The sequence below is a fragment of the Triturus cristatus genome, chromosome 2_1, assembly GCF_964204655.1.
Source record: "Triturus cristatus chromosome 2_1, aTriCri1.1, whole genome shotgun sequence".
NCBI classification, from domain to species: domain Eukaryota; kingdom Metazoa; phylum Chordata; class Amphibia; order Caudata; family Salamandridae; genus Triturus; species Triturus cristatus.
The window spans coordinates 876,237,759-876,261,131 of NC_140581.1; the positions used below are offsets into that span (position 1 = coordinate 876,237,759).

The following is a 23,373-nucleotide window of genomic DNA, read 5'->3' on the forward strand; positions in this document are numbered from 1 at the left end:
CCATCCATAAAGGAGACAAATCCCTCAAAAAATTTTAAACGATTTGTTGTCCTGGCCATTAATACACTATTATCTGCAGAAAGTAAAGCGGGGGGTTGTGCTATTTCCCACCTGAAGAACATCCTTGATCCCAACATAAGACAGGATTCTAAATTGCTAATATACATTGAATAAAATAGGACTAGCCCACAGCCCGGTCAGACACCCCTTACCAATTAAAACATTCTGTTCATTCACCCTTTGACCCAAATCGAACCTTTGCGGATAGGTTATTGTGAGGATATTGTAAATAAGAAATGATGACTGAGCCGATTGTGCAAAACTGTGGTTGCCCACCTACATTGAATCAACACCCATAGTAACACAAAGGAGCAAATGTATAGGCCTGTTTACTGGGTCAATTGTTGAGTTTGAATTCATGACGGCTAAGTGTAGTGTTCCCTTTTTAGTAAGAGGCATTGTTCTATGCATCCACCCAGTCCTAAAACCATATCGGAAGTCAAGGGGGGCATGGCAAGATGGCGGTCGTGTTCTGAGACTGCTCCGGCTAGCGACTCAATGATCCAGTAGCATCAGAGTCATTCAGCCGCTGATAGGCTTGACAGGTGATTCCTGAGCTGAGGGCAGCAGACGGCATCATTCATGCGTCTTCAGAGATTGCAGAAACTGCTGGGAGGCCGGCACTACGACTTAGACTCAGCTGCAACTGCGTGACCTGGACGGGAGTCACCCAGCGGCGTAGACTGAGCCTGCGAGACCCGGGCGGGTCCTGATGACTGAACCGGAAATCTAGAGTGATTCGACCACTGATAGGCTTGATAGGTGATGCCCAAGCTGAGGGGAGCAGACAGCATCATTCATGCTGCCTCAGATATTGCAGAAATTGCTGGAAGGCTGGCACTACGACTTAGACTCAGCTGTGACTGCGCAACCTAGAGTCATCCAGCGGCATGGGCTGAGCCTACGAGACTCGGGCGGGCCCTGATGACTGAGTCGTTTGTGCGAAACCGTGGTTGCCTACCTACATTAGCATGGGGGTCCGCCCCCCAAAGGCCTTGGAGGTCCTGGAGACAGGTTGCTGAGCCCCCAAAAAAACGTGAGTTTCTTCCCCCCAGGGGGACTGACGAGCAACTGCAGTGCTCTACACCACTTGGCTGCCACAGCCTTCATACTGCACGTGCGGTTCCCTCATGGATTGAGACCCCCTCACTCCACTCCCACTCTGACTGCCACCCCAAGATTAATGCCTTGATGCTACCATGGACTTAATGGGAGTGGCCTGTGGTGAGCGAGGCGGGTGACATCGATTGGGCTGTTCTCGGGTCGGTGAGACCGCTGAGGGACTAGCATTACGCCCTGATTTGACTGCAACTGCATGGCCAGAGGACTTTTGCGACTCCCATACTGCATGAGCGGCTCCCCACCAGTGTTGCGAGATTCCCCCCTCTGTTTTGACACTATTGGACTTTTTACTGAAGAGACCCTCCGTGCCAGATGCCCAGATCGCATCATTGAACCCTGAAAACTAGAGCAATAGCTGGTGTCCACAGAAGGAACTGCACCCAGGCTGACGAATGCACGCCAAGCAGTATACAAGCCTTTTGATGCCCAGAATCCTCGAGCAGCGGCCTGTGCTGTGGGGCAGCCGCATGAGCGAGCATTTACCCTTGGGCTTCTGAAGGAGACTTCCAACACCACGCACTGCTTGAACAACCTTCCGTTTGGAAACCTCGCTACCTGATGCAGCCATTGGCCTGGAAAGGTCCACATATGTGAAGTGTTAGGAGAGCTAGCCCAATCGAGAACTGTTGCAGAGGGTACGGGTGTGACTCTTATCAAGTGAATTTGATACAGTGCTATGGGGAATACCTACGTCCTTTCTCCTCGCTAAAGTCTGACATCGTTGCCCAGCACCTATCTTCTGCTTTCTTTCCCACCCTGCTGGCTGCCTCTGTGCGGACCAGTGCAGAACCAGGATTACTTGTGCCACCCCCTTGCCTCAGCCAACCTTGCGCGGTGAGGCAAATCTCAACATCACGGATGAACTGCAGCAGACTGGAAGCTCCAGTTGAAATACCAGGCAATGGCCACCTGCCTCCTGCTTTCCTCTGTGCATCACTTTGTGTCCCTGTGAGCCCCGGTCTTGCAGGACATTATTTTGTCATACCAAGGACATCCATTGAGGAGCACTGGTGAAGCAAAATTATCATCGCTGGGACTGCACGTTTAGCCCTGGCGTTGGGCCTTGTGGTGGAGGCCGGAGCACAGCGAGGCCAAAGGTACCAGACACCCATTGAACTAACACGCTCCCCCCCTCCAGGAGTCTGTTAGTCCAACATCACTGCTACTACTTGAGTGCTAGTTGGCACATCACCTCCAGCAATGGGACGACAGGGAGGGGTACTCCCAGCCGTTAGGGCGCCCAGAGGTCGGGCCCACTGAAAGGACTGAGTAGCTGATGGCACTGGAGAAATCACCCACAGCCCCAGCGGACGCTAAGCTAGACAAAATTATCGTTGCTATAGGTGACACCAGGCAGAATCTACAAAATAGGGTTGACACAGTGTCAATGGAATTGTGACTATTGCATGATGATCAAATAAAAGTTACTGCCCACTTCATGCAAGCAGAGGGCAGGCTGAATGAGATTTGGCCCACAGTGTCCAACCTAGAAGGGCAGCTGTGGTCCCTCAAGGCCAAGGTCCATTAGATCGAGGAACAGAGCAGAGGATTCTGAGGTGCGGTTCTGCTGCAACATTCTAAGAATTGTGGGCTTCACCAAGGGGGCGGAGGGCTCCGACCCGATACTATTCTTCGAGACATAGTTGGCGCAAGCAGTGGCACCCGGGAAACTATCAGCCTATTATCTTGTGGAACGCGTCGACCGTGTGGTGGTGACCAGGATAATGAACTACAGAGATATGTGCAGGTTGAGCTGCGAAGCCAATACTGTATGACAACACACATATATTCCTGTTTCCAGATTACACTCTGGCTGTGCAGCCCTGCAGAGCCTCCTTAATGGGAGTGAAGACACGCTTGAGACAAGCAGGCCTACTCGCTACTACTATTCGTAGCAGAGTTGAAGGTCAGGGTAAACAGGTCCAGCTAATTCTTCACTGAGTTGGCGGACGCCTGGGAAGTGGGTGGAGCAGCGCCGATATGAGTCCTCAGCTCCAACAACGCCACGATCTCGACCGGACGGAACCCAGCGGTGGAGTAAAAGCTGAAACTGTGGAAATGGAGAGCCCAGAGTCAATAGCGCCCCCACCCTGGCACAGGCCGAGAAGAACAAATCCAGGTGCTGTCAATTGCAACCACCTTGTGATCCCCACCGCCTCAGGCTCCAAGTACACACTTTCTGAGACAGGCATGAGTGCCTCAATTTGCTGTGCCAAATCAGTCATCCTACCCGATGTTACTCCACAGACTGCAGATACTTTGGTATGAGGGGACTGCAGGTATGACACACAGTGTATTGGTTGTGAAATGTCCTAACTGACCCTGTGATTGATTGCAGATGAGTGCCTGCCTGCCTCTTCGGAGACACACTGGAATGGGTAGCTCTTATATGGGTTAAGCCTTTGTTTCCCTGTCAATGCTTAGCCACGGAAATTGACCCTGAAGGGCGATATGTCCTGCTGGAGGGACAGCTAGAAGGCAGGCCCCTTCTATTAGGCAGTATCTATGCAATGAATGCAGCACATCAATCCTTTTTGCCCCCCTTACTGTCATCCTTACCAGAAGGGTGCATATCCCTCAGATTATTGAGGGAGATTTTAAATCCACAATTACATCGCTCATATGCTCCTTTGCTGACCTCTCCCGTAGTAACAACTGCGGCCTGCCTCTCTCAATGGTTCACAAACTGGTCCCTGCTAGATGGCTTGCGCGCCCTGAATCCAGATACTCCTACTACTCAACCCCCAATGATTTTCATGTGCGCCTAGACCGAATACGCTGTCATCCGGCCACCCAACTACAGGCAATTGATCCCTAATATTTAGGGAAAACATTCTCAGATCACAACCCTCTCCAATTGCATCTTGAATGGGGTGCACCGCGTCCACCGGTCCCCACATGGCAATTGCAGCCGACAATGCTGGAGGAACTGATATTTGGAGATGTGACCAGTGAGGCAATCTCCCACTACCTGACAGAGAACTGGCGCACAGGTACCTCCAGACCAGTGGAATGGGAAGCACTGAAAGTGGTCCTATGAGGGCAGTGCATCCATGCGGCTGTAGGCGCAAGGGTAGGCCTTCAGAGATGTGGTTCAGACATCTTTAGGAGCCCTGGAAGTGGCAGCGCATACAGACTTCAACCCGCCTGGTAACTAGTAAAGAGGACATACACGGGGCATTTACTACTCATCACCAAAACCTCTGTAATCCCCCCTGTAGATCACCATGCCCAAATCCAAGACTTTCTCAACAGAGTTACATTGCCAGTTGTCGATCCCCTAGAGAGGGAGGAACTCAGCACACCTGTCACAGTGCAAGAGATCAGGGGAGCCATCCGAGGGTCTTCCGCGAGCAAGACTCCGGGATTAGATGGGCTGCCAGTCGAGCTTTATAAAGCCTATGAGGACCATCTTGCTCCTAAGATGCTTGAGCTGTATCAGGAGGCCTTGCCGAAAGGTCGACTTCCGTGGTTGTGGGCGCAAGGGCAGGCCTTCATAGAGACATGGTCCAGACATCTTTAAGAGCCCTGGAAGTGGCAGCGTGTGCAGATTCCATTGATGACAGGCTCCTGCGACAGCCACGGAACGCCATGCCCAACTGATAGAGCAACTGCAATGTATAGAGTTAGGACCTATCCGGCAAAAATGCATGTGGAAGGGGACATTTCAGGCTGCCTATTGGCATGGCTAGTGAGCAGCGCAATACTGATAACCCCTATCACCATGCTAATGCTGACCCTAACACAATACTCACCCAAGATTTGCATCAGCTCCATTGGGCTTTTCCAGGACCTAGTCGGGAAGGAGGGATTGACGCTAAGGTAAGCTGCTGGCATGGGTACCCTAGGCACCGTGTTCCATAATGGTGTGCTCATACCATTCAAGCAATTACAGTCTGATTGTGAATTGCGGCAGGTCCTTTCTTAGCTTATGGCTGACTGTTAGCTCAAATGAAACAACACTGACAGATAGGTGAAACGGAGCCGGAGCAGCACCCACTGGTTCATACAATTCACACTATAGGCAGAGGTCACCGACTGACCACCTGGTTCACGTGAGCCCTGGCATATACACCCCAGGACCCCTTGCTACTGGCCAGGAGTAGCTGGGAATGAGACATAGGCCGAAAATTTAGAAAAACAGAATGGAATAGGATATTGATATATCTGCGTAAACTTTCTCGAAATGCCAAGTTCTCATACATTCAACATAACATGTTACATAGGGACTATCTCACCCCAGTAAGACTGCATAGGGTATTTGGGTCTGGCTCGTATTGTCCCCGGTGTCAGGCACCAGAGGCTGAAATTGCTCATATGTTCTGGTAATTCCCAATGGCTGCGACACTATGGAGGGAGGTCATAGGCGCACTGACTGACATCACAGGGCGAGAAGCTATATGCACCATGGAGAGTGAAGTCCTAGGTCTGTTCAAGCAAGCAGGGAGTACTGCAAACCATTTCATAGACCTGGCATTGCTTATAGTCCGCAGGTCCATTGCTACACATTGAAAGGCCAACAAGTTACCTGGGTTAAAGCACTGGTGTGCAGCTACACTTCATTGGGATAAAGCTGAGTCTATGGTGCTCCGGCGGCAGGAGACTCGGGGGCTGCGCAGGGTCCCCGAAGACCCAAACTTAGACACTTTGCTCTATGACTTGTAAGGGTTAAAGAGGATCTCCCTAATTCAGGAGAAACAGAGCCCAGTTACTGGTTGACACTGGATTCAAAGAGCCTGGCGATTTTCCCTGTTTCTGCCTCCCGAATCTGTGCCCTAAACGAATGATGGCACTACATCGTGGGGTGATGTCATCCAGCATACACATAGTACTATCCCTCTGTGCAGGAGTGTGAATACATGTGGGAGGATCACTCGAAGGGAAGACAAATGTACTGATTTTAAATATCTATGCCTGAAAAAGCAACTGTTATGAGCTAAAGTTACGTTTGTTTACGTATTCATACTTTGGACCAGTTACCCTTGTCGGACTGGCTACATTGTCATACATGCGCAGAGACGCTGATGGGATTACTAAACATGTGTATGTATCACAGATCAGTATGCTTGTAACTAGCTTATGTGATGTTGAGTTGGAAAAAACCCATATTGGAAGTCTGAGTATATTTGTTCTCTGCCCAACTCAAAATCTTTTCTATGATAACTCTGCCAGCTATTTATGCTATGAATCACTCAGAAAGATTGGGCAGTAACAGCGGCTCATCACTGTTCCTTTCTTAAAACAGAGACAATTATTAATTGGGACCAAGTTGGTGGAATGGAAAACGTACTGGCAACATGAAGAGCCTTGGTCACAATCTGAGCCCATATCTCTATGTTGCTCTTCAAGAGATCCATGGGAACAACGGTTGGCCTGCGGCTTTCCCAGTAGGATTGCTAATAATGGCGTCCCTCATCTCCAAATAAGAAAATATCATGCTTGTCCTTATCTGCAAATCTTTAAAAATACTAGAATCGGGGTCAGATGCCCAGACCACACCATATGTAGCATTAACATGTTTGACCCAGGTATCTGGTAAAATAACCAGGTCCAGGAAGGAGTTTGAATTAGGACAAAAAAATGGATTTATCATTATCCAAAAAAGACAAGTGTTCTTGTTAGAACTAGAGGCAAGGACATTGTGCCAGGCTTTATCCTCTAATTCATTTTCCTCAATCTAACGGTCTCTTGATACTGGCTCGTGCACAATTCTACTTCTTCCTTATTTCTCTGAGACCTATTGAGAACTTGCCTCTTTTATCCTGGTAGTCTGTGAGAGTGATTTATGAAACCACCTGTTCCTTTTGGCAGTGATAGAACCGGAATCAACTTCTAGTGAATCACTAACAGAATCACAGATTCATTTAAAGAAAGCTAGGACCAAAAGACCAAGGCTGTTAGTTGATGTCAAACAACTATTAAAGTCACTGTAGTTAGTAGCCATGAGGTTCCTAAGGGGAGATGAAGGGTTGGAACGTTTCCACTTCAGCCTCTGCCTGCCATCATCTGTGACCAAATCTCGGTACACCACATGGTTAGAGCGTGGTTTAGGCGAAAGAAAAGAAAAAGATAGCAATAAAGGATTGCAGTCACTAAAGCCAGAGTATCTGACATGCAGATAAAATATTATTAGCGAGGTTGCTAGAATCTCGTGATAATGCTAGAACCATTTTCAATATAATCTACGGAGCTTCTTCTTATGGTGTTGCTTTAACTGCAATTCCATTAGATGCTAAAAAGCCTTTGATTGTGTAGTCTAGCAATTTTTACCTAATACTCACCCCTAAATTTATAAAGGGGATTAAAATATTATACAATACCCCAAAAGGTGCCCTATTCATTAATTGTATTTTATCCAGTTTTTTGCTTTACTTCTTTTGTTTATCCAAAATTTAGAAAACATTTTGTGTTAAAGGTTATCAGTTGATCAACAATTTTAATACTTAAAACTAGAGGTCACATATTCGGGTCATGCCACTGGCAGTATCCTAATTCTATGTAATCCTCAAATTCCTTTCTGGTAAACATTAACCATAAGTTATAATATTTAACTTTGATTAAATTGAAATTCTCCCCCCGAGTTGTAGGCAATGTTTAATGTGTGGTGGCTTTGGTTGTTAGCTTAAGGGGTCATGCATAGTATACCAGGCAGTCTAAATTAATCGAGAGCATCCTTCTTGCATGTGCCATCTGTAACCCTGCCCAAATCAGGGAGGTTGTGCCTGTGTCTTAAGCAGTACACTCTAGACATTGGAGTGCAAAATTGTCTATGAGGCTACACTCACCTAGCAGGATTGCCATCTAGATGTGAAGTGTACCAATGTTCTTGCATATTATAAACAGCATTATTATTTCACACCTATTTTCAAAATAAGCCCAAATTTAGATAGAAAAACCTTTTCTCAAGTTAAAAAAGCAGTCATACTAATTGTGTGCCTGGTGTATCCCAAAACATTAAAAGTGATGGGGCACTAACGCATGTTATTCGGGTATGCACTGATGAGGGGAATGCTCATAACATCAATTCTACATGGTCTACTTTTGATGTCTATCAAAAAGTACAAGTAGGAGTTGACCCAAAAAATACTTTGTAATGTGGATTTACTGTGTGATGATTATATATTGTTAATTTGTAGTAAACTTTTTACAGTATCCTAGGGTGAAGCCAATCATTACTCCACGTTTTGCACTTTCCTGCACAGAAGAGTTAATGTCCGAACTCAGCAATATGGCGGCTGCTTGGGATATCCTTATCCAGGTACGTGCAATCCTAATGATAACACTGTGAAACATAATTAAATGAGTCAATTTGTGAAGATTGGATGAGCAATCTATCATGAGAAATTTGCATGCATTAAGTCCATTCACTGAAAAATGTTTGTAGTTACATTAGAGTACCAATATACAGATAGTCTGTTTGCCGGTTTGGTACAAACTCTTTACTCTAGTACTGCATTGTCAGTGTCAGTAGTGAATATGTTTACGTTTGAATTGATGTATCTACAGTGCCATATGCTAGTGCCTACTAAATTTGCCACTACTAAGAAAGCTATTAAATTGATGACGTAAACAAGGGATCGTAACATTGATTTAGGATGCCAGAAGAAACTCAACAGTAGGGTTGGCAAAGAGTGCTGGCGGTCTTAAATTGGGGTTTTAATGAAATTGGTTTAACAACATTTTAAAGGCTAAACAGTGAAATAAGCATTGGACAGTACATGGTGCAGTAAAATATTAGCCTGAAATTCCTAGAGCAGACATATGTACTGCAGAGTCAGTGCCCCACGCTTTATTGTGAAATGCAAATAGTGCAGGGTAGTAGGTGATGCCAGAAAGATCAGAGCTGCGTCCTGTGCAACCTTCACTAACTGGTAACGCCTTGTCAACATCTTCTGGCCAACCTGTCAGCCAGAAAGTTAAAAACATGTGTGTGCACCATGGGCAGCACTTATTCTATCTGCTCTAATTTGCTTCTAATTTGATATGCATACATTTTTTTTTCCCCCTCAGTATGTAATTGGAGATAAAAGAGATTTCCGACTTAGTCTTTTGCCATCCAAACGAGGTGATACCCGAACACTCCACTAGGGAGGGGATGGAGACCATCACAGGATCCCTCTCTGCGAAGTCGACTTACTCTTTTCTCCAAGATTACAGGTTCTTACTTAGATTCTCTTTCCAGGTCTACCAATCCTTCTTGGTAAAACTTCTAGACTGTCAAGAACAGCCTGTTCTTACTGATACTTAATCATTGGATTAATGGTAACCAGTGATTCAAATAAAAATTGTGTATGTATGTATATAATATAACAGAATGCCCAAACCAATCAGGAAAGAGTGAAGTAGTTTGTAAAGAGAGAAGGTGAGACCCATGCAGTAGAAGAATGAGAAAGAAGTTTATCTACTACGGGGAGCGTGCATTCTGCACCCAGTTGTCCCAGATGCTCCAACACTTCGTTCTCTTATTGGAATGCATTGCCCTGTCCATTTTAGCTATTCTGTGAATCGAATTTACCCATTCATGTTCTAATGGTGCTATTGGTAAGATCCACTTCATGCATAGCTCCCTACGTGCTAGTAAGAATAAAATAAAGATAAGAGCCTTAAAAGGTTTAGATATATTACCTATAGAGTCTTCTTCCGGTATCACCCCAAATATTACCAGTGCAAGGCTCACCTTCACTTCTTGGATCGCCATATCTGACAACATTTTGCCCACTTTCTGCCAGAATGATTGGATGGAGGGACACCACCGGAACATGTGCGTTTCATCTGAGTTTGTTTCTGCTCACTTTTGGCACTTCCTCACCATTTGCAAGACCATCTTTGCCAGTCTTCGAGGCGTCCAGTAGGCCTTGTGAATAGTAAAAAGGTGATTTTCTTTAAGGGTGTGGATTTCACACAATACCACAAAAGAGATGTAGATACTTGCCATAATGCTTCTAGTTCATACTCTGGCAGTTCCCTCCTCCAGGTCTCCGTATACCATGAACTAGGGTCTTCTAAGGATTGAACCAACAGCCAGTACCAAATCGAGACCTCTTTCTGTATCCCAGGAAGCAAGGCTATTTTTGCCTCATAGAGTTCGTTTTGATTCCCCCCCTGTTTCAGAGTCTTCGCCCAGCTTAATAACTGACAATTCTTGAAATGGGAGACAGAACCTTCTGTGATCTCCTGAAAGGCTTGCCAAGATTTTAGCTCAGTGCCATCCAGCAACTGGCCCCATCTACATATTCCCTTTTCCCTTATCGGAATTGCTAAAGAGTCTTGCAAACAAGCTGGAGTTCCCAGAGATATCCATATTGGCGCATGATGGCTGTAGTATGGAATCTGTAGCATCCTCCTAATTTGGTACCACAATTTGCAGGCCCATTGAAGAGTCTTTAATCTTATTTTATTTTTAAATTTGGGATCTCCAAACTTATAAAGATAGTAGCTGGACAAGTCTGGTGGACTGTACGTCAAAGCACGAAACAGGGGGGCGATATTAGTAGAGTCTTAACAGCTACCTAAAAAATTTCAAACGGAAGGCTCTCTGATATTGTAAAAGGTCTGGGCTCGCTATGCACCCTTTTTCTTTCTTTTCCCTACATTTCTTCCATGCAATTCTGGGTCTTTTTTTCCCCAGATAAAACTGGAAAAAGCCCCTTGTCTTTTTTTGATCCATTCCTTCTTGAATTCCAGTGGAATTGTGTTAAATATAAATGTATATTTGGGTAAGATAGACATTTGTAACAGGTTTGACTTGCCCAGCAAAGATAAAGGCAAAGAGTCCCACTGCTGTAATTGCTTCTTAATTTTTTAAGTGACCAGATCAAAGTTCACTTTTGCTAATATATCTAAGTTTTGAACCACTTCAATCCCTAAATACCTGATCTTCTTTTTGATGAGTTCACTATGGGAACTTGTATTCCACAGCATAATCTCTGTTTTTGAGGGATTAATGGCATATCCAAATATTTTACCGAAGTTGTTTAGGTTTTCCCAAATAGCAGATATTACTGGGTCAAGGTGGGTTGTGAAAATCATTAAGTCGTCAGCGTAAAGTCCTATTTTCTTTTCCCATTCATTGCAAGAAAATGGATTGATGTTTTTACATGCTCTTAACTTAATAGCCAGTGGCTCAATTTAAAGGTTGACTAATAGTGGGGAAAGTGGACAGCCCTGTCTTGATCCTCTTCTGATTTGCACTTGTTCAGAAAGAGTTCCATTTACTAATATCCTGGCCTTAGGGTTTTTGTACAGGGCCTTAATTGCTGACCCAAACACTTCCCCCATGTTAAAACGTTGAATCACTTCATAGAGAAAGGGCCAATTTACCCTGTCAAAGGCTTTCGCAGCATCACAAGTGATTACAGTCAAGGGTCTTTCATATTCTGTGGCTAGATCTATTGCACCAATTAGCTCATGAGTCAGATCCTCCAGGTGCCTCCCCTTCATAAAGCCCTTCTGATCATTATGAATGATTGTGCCGACCATCCGCTCCAACCTTTTAGTCAAAATCCGTGTGTATATTTTGTAATCGCTGTCAAGCAATTATATCGGCCTATATGATTCACATATTCTAGGGTTTTTGTTGGGTTTGAGGAGAATGATTATAGTTGCTATATCCCAGGAAGGGGGGTCTCCTGCTATAAAATGTAAGCTGAATTAAAAAGATTGAGCAGTATTGGGGCTAATTCTTCCCTCAGCAAGGCATACAGCTCATTTGGGATAGCGTCGGGCCAGCAGCCTTATCCTTTTTCAAGTTCTTAATTGAGCTATGGACTTCTGCCAATGTGAAAGGGGCCGATAGTTCCTCTCTGTTTTTATCACTTAATAACGGAGGGTCTATGTCTCTAAAGAACGCAGCTGCCTTATCATTATTTTGAACTATATCATCTGTATACAGATCCCGAAAAAACCAAACAAATTCCTGCACGATAGCTCCGTCTTCTATGACAATATCACCAGTGATTTGGCTTTTCAGGTCCTTGATGTCATTTCTGGTCCGGTCTGTTTTGGCCTTCCAAGCCAAAAGCTTACCACTACCCTCCCCAAATTCATAATTGGCAAGCCTGCTCGCTTCCCATCTTTCTTTTACCCTAAATTCCAAATAATCTGCTAAATTGGTCTTGGCCTTGGCAAGATCTGCTTCTAGTAAAAGTTTAATATTAGCATCTAGGTTTTGGGCCAGGTTTCCTTGAATTACTTTTATCAGGTCTTCTAAAGAGGTAAATTCCTTTTTCATGTTTTTATTTTGCATAGTATTTTGACTAATTAGGATACCTCTAAGATATGCTTTATACATATCCCAAGCCTTGTTTGCGGGGGCCGTATCGAGGTTAAAAAGGAAAAACTCTTTTATTTGTTTTTTCACATTATCAATTATCGAAGTTTCGAGAAGGAGAGAATGATTTAATGTCCAGCGTCGGTCTGGAAATTTACCCTGAAGATGGAGCTGTAAAAGAACAGCTGAATGGTCTGATAAGTGCTCCAGTATATGGGCAACCGTCTTAACAGAGTCACTAATGAGGCAGGATGCCCATGCTTTTTATTGTGAAATGTAAAATTCCCCAACGCTCCCCCCCCACTTAAACCTTTAAGCCTCCAAATATCTACCAAACCAAGATCCTGCATTATGGATTTCAGGGCAGTTCTAATTTTTCGGGTTGCCGCCGTAGTCTTTTTTAAGGTAGTGTCTTTAACTGTATCAAGAATTATATTAAAGTCACCCCCCATAACAACTGTATTGTTAAATTCAAGTAAATGCAACATTAATGTACGTAAGGGCAGAGGGTCATCCAAATTAGGGCCTTAGTATGATACAAAAACTAACCAGGTGCCCTGAATTCTTGCCCTAACAATCACCCACCTACCTAGAGGGTCGACCCTAGCTTCGGCAATAGAACATTGAGCTGTTTTTTTAAATATTATAGCCACCCCCTTGACTGTAACTGTTTGCGATGAACATATGCAGTGATCTACCCATGTTTGGAATTTAAGAACATCAATCCATTCTTCCTTCAACAAATGAGATTTTTGGATAAAAATGACGTCTACCTCCCTCAGCTTCAAGTATTCCACTATCTTCTTTCTCCTCGGGGGGTCACTCTTAGGCCGTTTACATTCCATGATAACACTCTTAAAGGTTTAGTATTATCTAGACCTGCCATAGATTATATAAAAATACCATACTGCTATATCTTAAGGATAGCATGAGGAGATAACCTCTCCTAAACTGATAGTAACCCGTACAAACTAAAACAGCTAAAAGAAGACAAAAGGAAAACCAAGTCAAGTGAACCAAACATTGTAGAACACATTTTTTTTTAATTTTTCTTCCACTTGCTCCCCCACCCAGTGTGTCTTATATGATTCTCTACATTTTTACAAGTGACCCACCCCTCCCTCCCCGGGGAACCCTCCCTGTTAACATGAGGTATTTTGACACCTCCTTTGAGCTCTCTCACCTCCTGGTGGGTTGACTATGTTCTACTATAAAGACTGTGCCTTAATCTGATCAATAAAGGTCTTCACATCATCGGGGTCCCTGAAGGTATGCATTTTGTTATTCCTCATGACCAGCAGGGCGGGGAAACGTATATTTGCTGTGGCTCCTATATCTGTCAAATCTTGAATATATTTCCCTAGCTCCCACTTCCTGTCTAAGGTTTCTCGTGAGACATCTGAAAGACCAATCGTCCTTCTTATATGTTCCTACTTTTAAAGCTGCTGCGAGCATAGTTTCTTTTAGTGAGTATGTTCTAAAGTTCACTAAAATCCTTGTCGAGATCTAAATTCATATTATAAACTTCTAAAAGAGTAATTACGTAGGCCTTAATATCTCCTCCTTCACTGCCCTCAGGGACATTTAAAATTCTGATATTATTTCTTCTTGCATTGTTTTCTAGAGATTCTAGCTTATCTCTGAGGTCTCTTTCATTTTTCTTAAGTTTCAGAATCTCTTCCTGATTCATGTCCACTTTTTTTTAGATCTCGTTTTGTACCGACTCCATCGCCCCTACCCTGTCCACTAGGCTATTGATTTTTTCCTCCATGGTCTCACAATACCCCTGGATTCTCTGCTGGTTGAGTTCAGATGTCGCAAAACTCTCTCTCAACTCTGTTAGCATTACCGCCATTGTGTTTTCGAGCTCTGCCGAGTTCATCTCCTTATTAGCCGGTAAGAGAGCAACTGGGGCTATCTGTTGCTCAGAGTCAGTTAGAGGGTTAAGGTTATCGGTGTTATTTTCTGGTGAGGAAGTAATATTTTCACCAATGCTGAGCAAAGGGTCATATCTGTTTTTTAGCAAGATCTGTTTAGGTAGAACTTCCTTAACACCAGAAGCCATCCCCCCCTTTTTTTTTTAGATTCTCCTGCTGGGGCTCAGAGAGTGGTATACACGTCTCTGCCGTGGCTAATGGAGCCTGGGCTTTCACTTTGAAATAAGAGCGGAGTGAAGGAGTTACTTTTATTTTTTCCGATATCTTCCTAGTCTGTCTCTTTATACTTGACTGATGACTAGTAGTCTCTGATACAGTTTTACTCAATTTTACCACTTTCGGGTGGTTTACACACAAATCTGCCTGTTTAGATTGATCTGACTGATTGGGTAGAGGGCCTGTCTGGCCTTTAATGTGTAAATCTTTAGACGAAGAAACATCAAGTTCCTCCTTGCCCCAACCCCTCTGCTCCGTAAAATGTATCTATTTATTTCTTTCTCAGATCTTGTGAAGTTGCTCTGTCTCCCTTTTTTCCCTTTAACTGCACGGCATACTTTTTCTGCCCCAGAAGAGAGTTGTCCTAGAGAACGCAACACTCCTCTAGTGGTTCCTTCCGCCCTCTCCTTACCGCAATCATGTGTGGAAAGCTCGCGGCATCGTCCTGATTTTGCTAGATTATTTTAACAAATCTGCCGGGACTTGTAGCCTGAAAATACTCTAGCTCCCCGCCACCTCCCCGCGGGAAGCCGATTCTTGCCGCCGCGGCTCCAGCTGAGCCGCGCCGCAGCCTCCACCCAGGCTCCTCCACGTGCCTCTGCAGTTCCGGCGAGGATTTTCGCCAAACCGTCGGTCGTCAAAAATTGCAAAGAAAGGTAAGAACGAAAAAAAAACAAAGTCTTCAGGAACCCAGGAAACTTGCGAATTCAACTGGATAATCCCGCTAAACAGGCACACTTAGCATATAACACGCTTCATCCCCACCGGGGTGCGAGAGCTCGCGACCGAGACTACCTCACGGCCGCCATGTTCCCAACATTATTTCAATATGCATACATTTTTGTGTGTATTCTTTATTATGACATCATGTTCTATGGCGATTAACATCATTTGGGCATTTTTCTCTTTTTCTACGTACCACACTTATGTACGAAATTTCCATTTGCAAAAAGTAGTTGCAAATTGCTCACCAACTTTTTGTGAATAGAAAAAAAATGTTGGTTCACAATCCGATCTTCCTCATCAATATTCATGAGGTAGGTCACAAATTGCAACTCACTACTATTGGATGCATTCAGAGGTTTGTTGGCTAGCTGGGGTCAGCAGACCACTATGTCTGTGATTGCATTTGAATAAAGTGAACTTTTTTTAAAGGAACCGGTCCGCATTTAAAAGGAAAAGATTTTTCTTTAAAAGCATACTACTCCAAAAACAATTGTTACAAGCACATCTAATAATTTTAGTTTAAATATTAATGTAAATGAATTTTATATATTTATTTTGAATGCATAATAAAATAAAAAAAATGCTACAACACTATTAACTTAATTTGAAAATAAATCTTGAACTATATTAAATTACATAAAACTCAATTCAAATGAAAAAATAAATTCCCACCTAAATTAAAAAAATATATATTATGCATTAACAATTATAATTAGGGCTCCCGGTTTTATAGTTTTTTTTTTTTTTACCATTTCCGTCTGTGCTTATCCATATTTATTTTTTGACCATCTTATTAGTATTTATCCATATCTATTTTGTGTTTTGAGAATAAATTGAGTAGTAAAAAGGTATAGTTCCACATTTATTTAACTCTTAGGGGCCAATTCGGATGTCAAACGGACCAGAGTCCATCCGACATGGGTTGGGAACTGGAACCGAACGACTTCCTGTCGTTGGTTCCAGCCCAGGACGTAGGATGCGATCAAACCCTGTTTGGTCGCAATCCGATTCTTAACAATGGGAGACATGCATTCTGAATGGAATGCATGCTCTCATTGCAAACAGCAGAGGTGCCTGCCACCGGGTGCAGGGATCAACAGGGGGGGCACCATAGGTGCTACTTAGGGCTCCATTCGGCGGCCTTGCACCCATGGGGCCCTGCTGGGGCCCCCAAAGACAGATCCCAATTCCTTTCTGTGCCAAAAAGGCCAGCACAGAAAGGAAGTGGGAATCTGCCATCGTAATCCTTCGACCAAGGGATTACTGCAGGCTTTCCTAATGGCGGACAGGCTCTCCGAGCCCGTCGGAGGCTATTCTGAAATCCGATTTGGATTCCCTTCCGACCAACCCCATCAAAATGGGTTGGTCGGAAAGGAATCCAACCAGCCGATTACGAGCTGAAGGGCTCCGACCGAGGGTCAGAGCTGTTTCAGCCCACATCGTAATCAGGCCCTTAGACGTGCACTCATACGTGGATTCCAGTGACTTTTTAGCAAATTAAGCAGCCACATAAAACAAAGCACTACACCCACAGGTACAAATTAGCGTTATACTACAAATATATGCCTATATTTAGGGAAATCTCATCCTGTTTATTGACTCCCCAAGCTGCCTATTTGCTTTGCTTTTGCCTGGAATTCATGAAAGACAGCATGGAGAGTTTCACAAAAAGCACAATTTCAGTATTTTCAGCTTTTACAAATTAATACAGACACATTGTTTTCTGTCTGTATTTATCTGTAAAAAACGGAAATCTGGAAGCCTTAATTATAATTATTTAAAGTGATTTATAGAATTAATTAAAAGTAATGTAAATATATTTTAATAAAACATAATGCTATATTCATTATAAATTCAAAAACGTTTGTTTAAATATTTTATATTTAAATAATATATACATTTTATTTTTTGATTTTTGTAAAAATTTAATTTAAATCATATTTATTTATATGTTTAATTATTTTAGATAATTCAATATAATTCAACATTATTTCCTATAAGGTTTTATTGTAAATCTCTACCTTTATTATTTTCTATGAAAGGGTGTTGTAGTATTAGTTGCCACAATAGTTTCCTAACAGATACACTTTGTTCTGTTCAAATATGAGGGAGAGTCCTCTGTAGTGAAGTGGGCCTTGCACTACAGTGCTCTTCTGCTGTATGTTTACGCATTGTTACTAAAGCTGCCACCACAGTAGGATCTGCTCACTTTTTATATATGGCCAAAGGCCTACAGCCACTTTTTGCTGGTTGCCTTTATTTCATCGATGTTATTACAATATGCTGTCTGTGTTTCCAGTATTAAAGAATGTATTTATCATACTCATATTAGGTGTAATATTTAGCTTATTTCTATATGGACTGTTATAGATAAGAATTCCAATGACTTTCTGTGCACACTACATAGCGAATCATTAGGTTGCGTTCTCATGTAGATTGTGAAACAATATATTTACAGTGTTTCCAGTCTCAAACAGCGAGGTGCATCTTCATCCCAGGAAGTTTGCCCATTTTCTTCAGTATTAAGGCCATTGTCAGATAACAAGCTGAGTTTGCACAGACAAAGCCTTGTTTCGCAGGCCTCAGGCCACCTTCACACACCGAACAGGTATGCTTGAACGTTTTGCACCCCTCTTAAAGGCAGACTTTTTAGTGTGAATTTGCTTTAGCAACATCCTAGTAGGAAATGTTGCCTATTTTTATACTGTTGGCTTTCTGCTCAATTTTATGCGTCATAACTCTTCTAATATTTGCTGTAACAGTCTTGAAAATATTCTGCACTAACTTGGCTTCAAAATGATGGAGCCTTATGGAATGCTTTTATAGGTTTTTTGTGTCTGTTCATTTGAGAGACAGTTTGAAGGGAATCCACCAAATTGCGATGTCTCTGGCAGGTATTGTTCGCTCCTAAGGTGGAATCCATCCAGGTAGGTTTTGGAGGGACACCACGACTAGACTGGCACGCCTTTCCTGCCTGGGGGATAAGAGAAATCACCAACTGTGGCCAGGAGTGAACCTGGCACACATTACTTCACTGATGCCCTCCTCCCAATGCACAAAATAAAGCGAAAAACTACGCAAGGAGCAAATGTACAATGTAAATATTTTGTTCCAAGACTAAGTCACAATAAATCTATGCTCTTAGAATTCAATTATACTGTGCCTTTACGTAGAACTGACTTATACCCTTCAGCAGAACTGACTAATTTCAACCCATGTTTTGTTAAGTGCATCGGCCAATTTATAATGACATTATGACATTAGAACTGAAAACATCAAGGATTTTGTTATCATTAAAAGAGGAATTAAAAAAAAATCTATATTATAGAAATTAGACATTTTAGCATATCTTACAATCATAAATGGGTAAGGTCATTTGCAATTAAGGATAATATCAGTTGGAACATAAGGACCAATTATTATACCAAAATATTTAGAGCCTTATTACGAGTTTGGCGGTGTGGCAGCGGGCCGCCACACCATCGCCCAGCTGCCACAATGGGAAACCCGTACTGAGACCACCTGCCGGATTCCAGGTCGGGCAGTCCTGCTTTGGTGGTCTCATGCCGGTGCCTTTAAAAGGCTTGCATGAGAGCCTGCGAAAGGCCGTGAAACAGGAGCACCAAAGTGCGTTCCTGCATGGCATGGACTGTGAAGTCCATGCCGTGCAGGAACATGGGGTGCCTAGGGACAGGGGGGCACACCATAGTACAACGTAATCCTGTGCACACATACAAAATAAAATGCATAGATGCATCGTTAAACACAAGTAATATGTCCAGAGTGCTTGAGTGATACTGGATATTCTTTATTCTTATGAGAAACGCAACCAGCCGACACGTGTTTCGTCGGGGAAGAGTAATCCCACGACTCTTCAGGGCTGGGAATGATACAAACATATGGTGTAAGCACATAGCACGGGGTGACTGTTGATCATGAATGCAGATCCTCTCTATTATCCAAGAGAGGGAACCCAACACTCGTGGAAACCCAAAAGAACACAACCCATATAAAGGTGTACATGGTTGACAATACATCATAGTGTGTTATCATCGACGCATTCATCAAGTGACTATTCGAGTGAACAGAGTGTAAACGTTAAATTAGAATGATATCAGGACATAATGGCAAGTGAAACACGAATAAAAAGTGGTGTGATACAAGTGAAACAGTGAAGATTCATATAAGAACCAGTGACAGATACTGAGAAGCGCTGACGGAGGGGTTTCATGCATACAAGTCGAGTGAACATCGGGAAAGGCAGAGAAAGGAGAAAAAAGGGCAAGGGATCGATAAAGATGTATAAATAACCGGAATCAAGGTACCTGAGGAAAGTTGCTTGAGCGAAGTGTACTCTAAAAAATAAATAGAGGGAAAAAAACCGAAACTGTTCCAGAGTAAGTTATCGGAACACGCCTGAAAGAAAGCCCCCATGTACAAAAGTAATAAAGTGAGGCCAGAATAAACTCTTACCCCAAAACCGGTGATAATTCCAACCCGGCTGGGTACAAAAAGTTGCAAAGAAGGATTATAGGGCAGCAAAGTAAGTCTACAATGGAAAGTAAAAGAGCTGTAACAATGGAGACTATAATAATTCATGGAGCAAGCGTACTGGAGGACACAAAAGGAGAAAGTACCTGCACGAAGTCTTGGTAGTGTGGTAATTTCTGTAGAAAAAGAGAGGAAAGATGAGTGAGGTGCCGACAACTGAGTATACCACATGAAGGGCGGAAGATAAGGAGAATGATGCACTGAAGAGTCCCTTACCAGCAAGCCGGTGAAATTTTCAACCCTGCAGTCAGCACTTGTAATTAGAGAGATGGGTCTGAAAATAATTAGACTGAGGGCAAAAGAGAAAAAAAAGGGGGGGGTATCTATTACTGATACACCTGACACGCGGTATGTGAACGAAAGTCAGAACTACCAAGATTAGTGTACCCTGCGCCACAGCCTCACCTTAATCATGAAGTTCCTAGTAATAATGCCGCAAGTAAGAGATGAAAAGTAGTTCCACAAATTCGTACCTGAAAAGAGTATTGATAAAAGCAGTGAAAGGACCAAGGTACTTCCGAAACATCCAATGGTTACAGAGATCCAACGCATATAGTCCGATGTAGCGTATCACTAAAAAAATTCCGTGTAGGGGAAATCCAACCGAAATGCGGTCAAAAGTATGTTCAGAGCAGTGGTAGCAAATGGGACGAACACGGGTGTGTGTTCCCCATGCCTGTCTATAAAAAGAAACAAAACAAAAGGGACCCATGTAAGGGAAAGTAGCCAGAATCTATAACCCCTAAGTGGGACCGAAATAAAAGCTCAAAAGGCCAGGGGGGAGTGCCCAGAGTGTGTGGCTTCCATTGTACTTACTTGAGAAGAGAGACGATCGCGTGTCCTTGCGGCACCTGTTCAATCGCGTGTGTGGCTAAATGCGAGAAAACCCGGACGTGATTATGTAGTCACTGGACCGGCAACAACTTGACCGTGGGTTTGTAAACCGGAAGTAAGAAGAAAAGGGTAGCTTCTTGTGTAGTTGAGTCGACTGCAAGGAAATTAGGAGGGGTTTTGTCAAATAGAAGTATATTGAGAGCGAAAATCACATGGAAAGGCTGATATAATAATAAAAGTGATGACACGGAGGTCTATTCAAATAAGGTATGTTGCTGAAAAAAGACTGTAGCCTGTTAGGGGGTGGGAAATGCGGAAAAATAATTTTTTAAGAAGGTGGAACGAATGGAATAGGAACTGTAAATAATGTGAAGAGAAGATAGGAGAACCCGCAGCGAAATGACGAGTAAAAAAATCGGAAGGAGAGTGAGCTGAGGATAAAAAATATAAAAATAACCGGAAAACTACCCAACGATATGCCCAAAAGATGAAGATGAGTGACATAAAGTGTGATCGAAGTGATGAGAACAAGATAAAACAACATTGTTAAAAATCAGCATTATCTTATGAAGAGTTCAGTATCAGCACATGGGTATAAAACTAGTAAACAATATCAACCTTATGCTGTTGGAAGACAATTGGTGAGAAAAATAGGCAAAACAAACAGTAAATGGCATTAATGCCTAAACATGTTCTATAGACGCTAAACATAGGTTGCATATACATAAGAGAAAAGCATATGATGTTATAAATCTAATCTTATGCGCCCAAAATAGGTGTATGGAAGACGCCAAACATAGTATCATACAGAAGAGGAAATGTAGTAAGTATTATCATAAGTATAATGTTGACAGTCGTTCCGTAGAATTAAAAGCTGCACACACTGTTAATCCATATATTATATCATGAAGGAAGTGCGTAAATGTCAGTAAAGTGAAGTCAAAAGGAGGAATTAATGTCCCATGTACAATCATGTACCGTTGTTTATATAGTTAATAAGTCACATGTATTTCTGTTCCATGCATCATATCATTGTGGAAATGTGTCCTACGTAAGCCAAATGAAGCAAAAAAAAAAAGCACAAAAAAAAAGCAAAAAACCAGGCAACATGAGGACAAATGTCTGTATAGAATTATACAGATATCTAAAACATCTTTATCCCAGGAAGTATTGCATCTCTGATTTAAAATTGAGTCCATGTTCCACTGTCTGGAGACGCATAATCCAAGTGGCCTCAGTCCTTCTTAGTCATAGTTCTCTGTTACCACCCTGTGGACTAGGGTCAATAGTTTCTATTCCAATGAATTGGAAGCCCTTGCGTGAACTCTGTGTCGGCACATGGCTGCATGGATTGCTACCGGATATCTCACAACTTGTTGGTGTAGTGCCCTGACGTGTTCCCCAATTCTGTCTTTCAGTGCCCTAATGGTGCTGCCTATATATTGTTTACCACACGTGCACTCGATGATGTAGATAACAAATCTGGTGGTGCAATCAATGTTGGATCTGATCTCATAGGTTCTGTTGTTGTAGCCATGGAAAGTTTGGGTTTTGTGTTTGGCCCATTTGCAAACACCACAGCAACCACATTTATGGAAACCAATAGTGTGTGGGGTTAGCCATGACTGTATGCGGTGAGATTTTGGTACAGTGGGACTTAATCTGGTGCGTAGTGTATTGCTCCGTCTGAAGGTGATTTAAGGGCGATTGGTTATGACGCTCATTAGGGAACTGTCTCTCTGTAAAATACCTCAATGTTTATTGAGACTTCTCCCAAGGATATGGCTGAGATCATTGAAGTCCGCAATCATGCGAACCTTCTGGTTCCCATTGGATATTTTATTCTTGGGTGATAAGGTATCATCCCGTTTCACTTGGGAGATTCTATTTTCAGCTCGTTTGAGAGTCCGAGATGAGTAACCTCTCCTTTTGAATCTCTGTTTCATGTGCCACTCTGAAAGATGTTTATTAATCAGAATAGTCAAGGGCCCCATCGGGTTGTAAGTCAGAAGTTCGTAGCATGTGTTGTCATTAAGTTGGGACATGATCTTGTTGTTGTAATCAATACGGTTCATGATCACAACGTTACCACCCATAGCTGCTTCTTTGATAAGAATGTCATGGTCGCTAGCCAATGTTCTAAGAGCCAGTCGTTCACCCTGTCTAAGGTTGTCGTGATATTTATTTCTAGTCGTAGTTCTCTTGGATTCATAGATGTTCAAATCTTCCAAAACACGTTTGTAGAAAGTGTCAATGACATTGCCACCTGGGAGGGTAGGGATCCATTTTGATTTGTTCTTAAGACCACTCGATATAGTAATATCAGTGTCTATTGAGTTCTTCCAATAGTTGTAACATAGTGTAGGAGGGTCATTCTTCTACGTCAGTTATGGAAAGTAAACGTTTAGTAGCCTGCATGTCTTGAATGGTTGGAACACCAAACACATCACCACAGGGAACGTTTGAAACTTTTTTATTCTCAACAGAGTTACAAGCAAAGAATTTTTTTAACTTAAGACTTCTAATGAATTTGAACAGGTCTAAATTTAGTTTACAGATATTGCCTGATTCACGTGGATTGAAACTTAGACCTTTGCTCAATAAAGAAATCATATCCTGAGTAAGATCTTTAGAGGAGAGGTTGACCACTTATACATT

The 23,373-nt window shown here is 42.8% G+C and overlaps 1 protein-coding gene across 2 annotated transcripts in view; it reads left to right on the forward strand.

Annotated features, from left to right (window-relative positions):
- GDA (guanine deaminase) overlaps nt 1-23,373 on the forward strand; it is a 700,191-nt gene that overhangs the window by 492,045 nt on the left and 184,773 nt on the right. For both annotated transcript variants that reach the window (XM_085633026.1, XM_085633025.1), the window contains exon 8: nt 8,333-8,440. In XM_085633026.1, the coding sequence (XP_085489152.1) occupies nt 8,333-8,440 (108 nt within the window). The remainder of the gene's footprint in view (nt 1-8,332; nt 8,441-23,373) is intronic.